Source organism: Blennius ocellaris (assembly GCF_963422515.1).
Source record: "Blennius ocellaris genome assembly, chromosome: 17".
Taxonomy (NCBI): domain Eukaryota; kingdom Metazoa; phylum Chordata; class Actinopteri; order Blenniiformes; family Blenniidae; genus Blennius; species Blennius ocellaris.
Genome location: NC_137666.1, coordinates 14,268,355 through 14,277,022, shown reverse-complemented (window position 1 = coordinate 14,277,022; position 8,668 = coordinate 14,268,355). Strand labels below are relative to the sequence as shown.

Genomic DNA, 8,668 nt, shown 5'->3' with positions numbered 1-8,668 from the left:
TTACCGTTGATAATTTTAGTTCAAGAGAGACTTGGCATCCTGTCCATGAAAATGTGGATACAAAATTTGGAGTGGTATTTATATGAACCAAAAAGATTGCCAATTAAAGATGAGTTCTTTATCATTTATTTGTCCTTGGGTTTTTTTTTTTTTAAACCTCAATTGCTATCACCTTATAAAAGCATCCTTTTAGCACAAAGAATAGAAGCCCATTTTCATGACCTCCTCTAATGCATTTTCATCCATCTTCACTGCCTCAAAAAAAGTTTTCACCTCTCCACAAAAACATGTTAATTGCCATCGTGAGCCCAGTATAAAGAAAATATCTAAACGTTAATTATCCAAATATGTTGGCAACCCATCTGCAGAAAGCCATTGAAATTACTAAATTGTGTTTTCTCCTTTTCGGCTTTCATTTTGGACACATTGTTAATCAAAAGGCTTCAGAAATGTGCAGATGGGCAATCCTTGTGTCTGCAAGGAGCAGTTCGGTTCAAGGTGAGTGTTTCAGGGCCCCAGGCCCTTCTGTTTCTCTCTATTGTGTTGTTTAGGTTACATATCCTGATGGGCTGTTCACTGTACCCAAATAGGGACTTTCCTCACACACAAGCAGACACACACACACACGCACACCCACACACACACAGAGGAAACTCAGACACAAACATTCACACCCACACACAAAAACACAGTGCTTTTTGTGAGGGAGGACACACTCCTAAACACAGCTAACATGTACCTGCTTATTATTTATGCAAATATTAATTTTCCAAAGCTTTTAGGGGAGAAAATGTTTTTTTGGGTCAAACTTGGAGCTGATAAAAAATATTGCTACGCTAACGTCAAACTTCAAAAAGCCTCAGAGCCCATGTTAAATATTTTACGATGGTTCGCGGCATGTTGGTTAGAAGTGATTCGTGTCATGCCCAAATATAAATAACTCAAAGAACAAAGATAGACATCCAGTTGTGTTGTGTGAAAGTAACTTTTACCATCCGTACAGGAGTTGCTTGATGCAGAATACCATGAAAACTATTATTGGCCACTTGGAGTTGAGTCTCCTACCTTTGGAAGTGGCTTGGATTCTGTTTCAAAGCCACTTAACTGTATAAATATTTATCGAATAAAAATTTGAATAAAAAAATGAATATTTAGTTGCTTTTGGGGTTATTTAAGCACACTTCTGACGCAGTCGGTGGACCGTGTTGTCTTTGAATGTCATGATTGTTATAACTCCCCCCTTCTGTGCCGATCCAGGTGTTCAAATGTCCAGGAGACTGACCATGCGTTTCTCCCAGGTGTTGTGCCAGCTTGCATGGTAGTTGACACAATTGGGTGAAAGTAACTGACATGCATTGAGGCTACAGAATGAGCAACAAACTGAATAAGTGAAGTCTATTTTCACTTAATTATTTCACCTTTAAAGGAATATACATACAACATCCCGTAGTCACTTCATGTCGTTTTGGGCTGTCGTCCAGTGAAATGATGAATTCATCCCCCGTTTCCACAATCTCATTCCCTCAGGTGATGCATGTAGATTACAGGCTGCACATATTAACTTTTATGCATCTTCCGCTTTTGCTGCAGCTTTTCAAAACTTCCTCAATGAAAAAAAGCTGTTTTCAGTCTCCACATCATCTTGAACTGAAGGATTGAATTACAACTTTTTTTGACACCATGGTCTTCCAAGTCTTTTTATATTGTTTTTCGCCTATTCAGGGGATGACTGCAGGTCATCTTCTTCCAATGCAGCCAGTCTCCTGTATCCTGCCTTACACCAGTCACCCCCATGCCCATCCCAGAATCCTTTTTGCTTTAGAGATATCATCGCTCCTACAGACATCACCATACATCTCATGCACTATCCCACCAAACCACCCATCATGAGCTGTTCCTCTCATCCATTCTGCCTACACCCAGTGAATATTTTACACATCCTCCGCTCTGGTATTCAGTCCAACCATGGCTTTATAGATTAAGGGTCCACACGCATGACCTTTAAAGCCACATGGATTTTTCAATTTTTTACTCTAAGTCCTGTTGTCACCTGTTAAAATATTTCCAAAATACTGCGCAACAACCAGCTGCGTATCTCCTGATATTTGTCAGAGCGAAATGGACACAGGACACTTAGACTGACTGTGCAGGCAGTCTTCCTGTAAGTGTGACGTTTGAATGAGTTTCACCTGCAGCAGAAGGGAAACAATGACTGCCTCCACCCTCAGGTGGTGAATGAGACTCATGCAGACCTCTCAAACTCTACCTGGTGCCTTTTTGTTGCTGCTAGCTATGTACTTGCTGAGCAAGGGCATCAGCCTCGCTTATCTATCCATTCATCCTTCTTTTTCCTCTTTTTTTATAGACAGAATACAAATATGAATGATGGAATTGTAGAAAGAAAAGTACCAATATGGAAATTAATTTACCTTAACAACCTTTTTAAATAACACTTAGTAAAACTCAACCTTTGATTGCATTTATCTTTACGTATCTGTGTTGCAACAATCAGAGATACATTTTAAAATCATGATTTTCTTCAATATCGTTTGTCAGCATGGATTTCTTCATAAATGTAGATAAGCCCCAGCATGTTCTCTGCAGATTCCTCATCCAACAAATTGATTGTACAGGAAATTCCATGCTATATCGTACAGTACTGCTACAATAATTTATCTCTGGTTTTGTCCTCCGTGTAAATTTGTAAGGTTTCCTGAATAATGTCTGCTGTCTATTACATACAGTATGTTGTTTTTTTAGTTTTTTTTATCCACGGTGAGATACATTCATAAGAAAAAAAAAAGATGTCCTTGAGACATCGCTCTTCTATCACAGCGTGTTTTGTCCGTGCAACACTATTCAAATACGAGTTATATTCTTCCATCCCTACTTCACGGTGGACCTGTGTGTTGAAGGCAACTGTTGATATTCTTGCAATGCTTTTGAATCTTTGCTCCGAAGGTGCTCTGTGCAGCTGGAGTGAAGACAAGGACGAGCTCGCCCTGCTTGCAATGATCTGTCCTTGACTCATGCTACGACTCATTGTTTCAAAAGCTGGAGGAGATCTTGGGAGGAATAAAGCATCCTAACTGTTGCTCTCTGCATTTCTTAAGTTCCTTCTTTATGAATTCACAGAAGAATCAATATCGCTCTGTGGATGAACACTGGCGGGCTCCCTTGAGAGACTGTAGGAGCCTTTCCATTTTGAGGGGGGCCACTCTTCAGGTGTACGTTTTATTTACTACAATTTGGTTCTCCATCCATTTCAAAGAGCTCTCCAATGTAGAAAGCACTTGATTGTGCGGTGGTCAAATCTGCGATTTGATACGACTCCATTGCTTTCACCTTGGAAAATAGCTATTGTTAGTGAGACTGGAGCTGACCTGCACGTGACCTTTACTATCACACAACTATATTATGGTCCAGTTCCTGAATACCGAATCCTGAAAACTGCCTTGCAGCCAGCTCTCCGCTTGACGCTTCACAATACCTCACTGTAAACCACGAGGGATACGTCAACTTTATTTATTTTATGAGTTTCACATCAGAGACCACATTAGGCGCCCTTTCATCACACAGAATCAGTTCTTCATTACCATCAGCAGCTCATTGCGTTTGAACCATCTGACCCAGACTGGGACATTTGTTTTGTAGCCACATGCCACTGGGGCTGATATTTTCACAGAACGTGTCAGCTAAGTACTGTATTCTTGGCCTGCGCAGCGAGGTTTACAAACAGCTATATGGCTCTTCAAGGCCAAGTACTAGCCTTGCACTAGAGGCTCAGCACAGGAAAAAGAGGTATTCAAGCCTAAAGTTATTCATGTCAAGTAATGCACAAAACCCTCCCATACAACCCATAAATCTGATATTTTGATGGAAATACCAGACATTTCATGAGTGCTTGTAAAGGAACTTTTTTTTTTCTCCCTCAGTTAACACTTTGACACAGCTCACCACTTTCACTATATTTGTTTCATCCCTTCTCTTCCTCTCCACTAGGTATCATAGCAGGGCAAAAATGTTAAGACTGATGGCCCTACACTCCACAGCTCCTCAAATACACAATGCGCTGTTATCATTTAAGAAATGGTAATATTCAACGGTGGGCAGAATTGGGCACTTTGTTGGAAAACAACTCATCTCCTCTACTTTGCTTCACATCTCTTGAAGGGCTAAAAACTCCCATTCACTCGCCTTCACACTGAGGATCTAATGCTAAACCTCTCTAAGTGCATGTATTTGTGAAGAAAAACTTGCAAAGCCTTTCAAATTGATACAACTGGCTATCATCATCCATGGGTCTCCATCGCACAAGTGAGTCCTCAGGTTTAATTAAACTTTTTCAAAGTGTATCTTCCATGAAAATCAAGCCAGTCTCTCTGGCATTTGTGTCGAGAAGCTCTCCCTCATTTGGTTCTTCTCGAGTGGCAGATACATTAAAACTTTTTCTGATTGATTTCAGAATGCCTGTGCCATCAGTGTCCTTACGCAGCCATTAACTACATCTGAAGTATCTTGCTCATCAAGCTTTAGACCAGGGATTGATAATAGCTTGACCGCCAGGGCCTATCTTACCCATCCTTTTTCAGGAGGTCTTGTATTTAGCACCCAGAGCACTTGTGGCAAATCTCAAACAGCACAAGGGTATTCACACAGAGGATGAGTGGAAAGCTTTCTCTCATTCGTCTGAACCTCATGAATACATTCCAACTCTAACTACTTTGCCTTAATGTGGAATTTGAAACGTGCTATGAGGCCAGTTTATTTATTTGTATTCTCAGCGTCTTAGTGATACTCTTGAACACTGTGATGGGAGGGAGGATAATCTCTGTCTTTCATCAGCAAAGTGGCCCTGCACAAAAACCCATCAGTAATGTATTCGCTATTGATTGATGGTCGCTCCTGCACTACTAGGCAACACCATTATTATCATGCATAGATTCCAGGCTGCCCACAATAAAATCATTGTCTTGATTTAAGTTATCCACCCCCAAGGTGTCATAATAGCACAACTGGTGTTTGCCTCATATTGCTTTCTTCCTCAACAATTACTGGCATTCCCTGTCATCATCTTTAAACCAGCCTGGGACTCTTTACAGGCTTGGATATGAGAGAAAATATTTTCTTCACTGCAAAATGTTGCCTGTGTGCGTGCAACAGGTGTAAATGGAGGCAGGCAGAGGGGCCTCAAGAAAGTGAATACAAGCACATAGTGAATAAAAACGGTCCTTCATATGAAGCATATTGTTTTGCAGTGCATATTGATTTATTTCTTTTACATTTTTTTTTACTTTTTTTTCTTTTGCAGACTTTTATTAATTTTGAGTGGATTGTGAGCAATGTTTAGACATTCTTCATTTCTAAATACTTCAGGTTAATTTGTGTCTTTTATATATATATATATATGTATATATATATATATATATATATATATATATATATATATATCGCGTTTATATATATATATATAAAGTGTAAAACACTTTTACACATTTCACATTTCGTCTTTTTGCGCTCGGCCTCTGAGTGCACAGTTGCGCGTTTTTTCTGTGTCGACACATGTGTGGATCTATGTTATAAACATCATGTGTTAGTAGTCAGTCTCGGGGGAGTTGCTCGGGTCCCGAGTCGTCGTGAATTACTGTGACCTTGGTTATCAATCATTGTATCAGGGGGTATCTAATGTAAACGCAACCGTGGCGTGGATAACATGCCACATCTGCTCTTTGGACAGTGCTGCTTCTTGGTTACCAAGCGATTTATTAGAGTCGTGTGTGTGTGTGTGTGTGTGTGTGTGTGTGTGTGTGTGTGTGTGTGTGTGTGTGTGTGTGTGTGTGTGTGTGTGTGTGTGTGTGTGTGTGTGTGTGTGTGTGTGTGTGTGTGTGTGTGTGTGTGTGTGTGGAGGGGGGGGGGGGGGGGTAATAGGTCGCGGTATAAAGATCAACCACCAGCGCGTCCATATATAGGCGTACAATTATCTCTTAAAAAAGGCTGTCGTGACATTATTCCTCACCTGCATTTATACACCAGATACCTCGGTGTCCCCCCAAAAAAACCTCACCGGTCGAAAACCAGCGGTGTGGAGTTAAAAGCACCCTCCTCGGGGAGCTGTGTTTGCGCTCGGGACCAATTTATTGCCGATGAACATATGGCCAATATTTTGTCTCACGTCATCGCAAAGGGAGAACAAACACGGTTCAATGTTAGCGAGTCAGCAAGAGCACAGCCACTTGGCCAGCTATGCAAACGCTCTTGGACAATATGAGAAGAGGAGCACTTGCTTTCTGGGTATATAAACCACATCAGGCTTATCTCTGCACGCACTCCTGACTCCCATTTGGAGATATTTCATTAACTCTGCGCGCTGTCTTAACGCTAGCAACATCATCCAGCCCCCCCTCCAGTCTAGGTAAGCGCATTGGATGCTCCAGGCAGTTTGCATATACAGTATTTTCTGCTTTTACAGCTTATAATAGGTGCTGCTTATGTTCCTTTGCTACTGTTTTCTATGTGCATGAGCGCGCACTTTAGTCCTTGAATACAGAGTGGCCCTGATACTGACTGCTTTTTTTCCCTTTTTTTAATAATATTATGATTGATTATAATTATTTTCTTTATGAAGAAAGGGCTATTCATGGGGCCATCAGCCGCTGGTAAGCGCTACAAACTTAGATGGTCAATATCTCCTAAGATATCAGCAATATGGCACAGTGTGACTGACCTGAGCCTTTACGCGTGTGCTCAAGTAGGAAAATAAATGGCTGCGTAATTTGGAAAGAAGCAAAAAAAAAAAAAAAAAGGAAAAAAAGATAGATAGATAGATAGAAAATTAAAACGTGTTTTAATGATAAATTTAAAGGAAACTCTCACGTTGTCAATAGCAAGCAACGTGTGGATAAAACTGTACCTTCATGAAGTGTGCATCTTGAAATAGGCCTGAAACAGATAAGTGAGCAGGGAAGGTTTACATCTCTATAAGAAGAAACCCGCTCAATAGTCATTGTATCGTGTCGGGTGTCTGCTTCCACCGCGTATTTAAGGCACACTGTTTACCGTTTAAAATGGGTTTAATTGGGCACCCCCTGCTGTTTCCTAATTTTGCCGGTAGAGACCGCTAGAGCTCTACAGATGTCAACAGCTGGTCACGTTAGTGTCTCTTTCGCACAGACACACACACAGACACACACACACGCGCGCACACACAGCTGCTTAAGAAGGGGGCCAAGTTGTCTCCACTTGTGCCATCAAGAAAAGGCCAAATCACGTTCTCCAGAAAGAATATTTATTTGTTTGTTTGTTTATTTATTTGTTCATCAATTTCATTATTTATGTGTTTGCCATTATTAGTGATGGTCAAATGGCACGTTTTCCCTTTTGATTTATTAGAAGAAGTCTCGGAGACTTCGACCGTGTCTCCCTCCTCCCTGTTGTCACTGTGATACAGAAACGGGAAGTGATTAGAAAATAATAATAATAATTAAAAAAAAAAAAAAAAAAAAACCTTTTTTCAAGCAATTCGTCTTACAAGGGAAAAGATTAACGCGAATGGCACAGCGTGGCATGAAATGACCGTTACAAATATACTGGTGGTTTAACAAATGAAGGCATCTCCTCGGGGCACGGCCGCGGTGCTATAATCTCACTGTGACATGTTTAATCATTAAAGGCAGAAAGACGAATAAAGACTTTTTGCCCGGGAGGGAAAGGTTGCAGGATTTCTGAGGGGAGGGGAACGAAAGAGAAAAAAAAATGGACTCCAAAATGATTTCTGCCCTCCAGCCAAGTCTCCTCGGGCCATGGCTTAGCCCCCATAAATAAACCGGACCCGGCTTTACCTGCATATTATATATAGGCTTTTAATCATTGAGGGAGGAAATCGGTCTTGTCACTCTGTACATTTATCACGGGCACCCGGAGGCGGGCGGGGTTACCTTTATCAAAGCCTAACTCCGTGCCTGAGGCGTCCAAACACGCTGAAATTCAGCGATTAAAAGGAGGCAATGATCAACATTATTATGGATTCTCCCGCGGCATTCTTATTTGTGCATTCAATCGAAAGATTTATTTAATCAAGAATATAAAAAGCTCTTTCTTTACTTATTTGAGAACAATCGTGGGCATGAATTTTTAGGAGGGAATTATAATTAATCAGCCGGGCCCCGTTTTTTTCCCCCTTCTTTTTTCAGGGAGGGGGTTCATCCGAAAAATTAATTGTTTTTGGATGAGTCCATTCTGCTGTACGTTTGATTGCAAAGCTGGGATCAGAAAAAATGTAACGAGCTTTAATAACGAGCTAGTCGGCTCTGTAGCTTATAATATTAAAATGGGAAAACTGGTGAAACTGGTGATAGCATAATTAAAGCAGCTATGATCACTTATTAAAAAAAAAAAAAGAAAAAGAAAAAGAAAAAATGGGGATCTGCCTTGTGCAGTTTTGACGTACAAAAGTCAAAATGAACCACCCAGAGAGACGTATTATTACAGAGTGTCGTTCTGGTGTCAGATCTGAAGATTTAATGTCAACTGGACTCAAATAAGCGGGTGATAGGAAGCACCAGCTCTGCGCCCCGTATTGTCCCTTAAATCCTGATGCATCTGCAGCTCAGAGGGCCTTCTTTACTACGCCTTCTGAAACCCCCAACACACACACACACACACACACACA

The 8,668-nt window shown here is 40.9% G+C and overlaps 1 protein-coding gene across 1 annotated transcript in view; it reads left to right on the top strand.

Annotated features, from left to right (window-relative positions):
* Nucleotides 1-457: 457 nt before the first annotated feature.
* The window catches only part of nkx2.2a (NK2 homeobox 2a), a gene marked incomplete at both ends in the record, with an annotated part of 13,028 nt that continues 4,817 nt past the window's right edge, over nt 458-8,668 (top strand). The window contains 1 exon segment of the mRNA XM_080513014.1: nt 458-498. Coding sequence (XP_080369140.1) covers nt 458-498 — 41 coding nt within the window.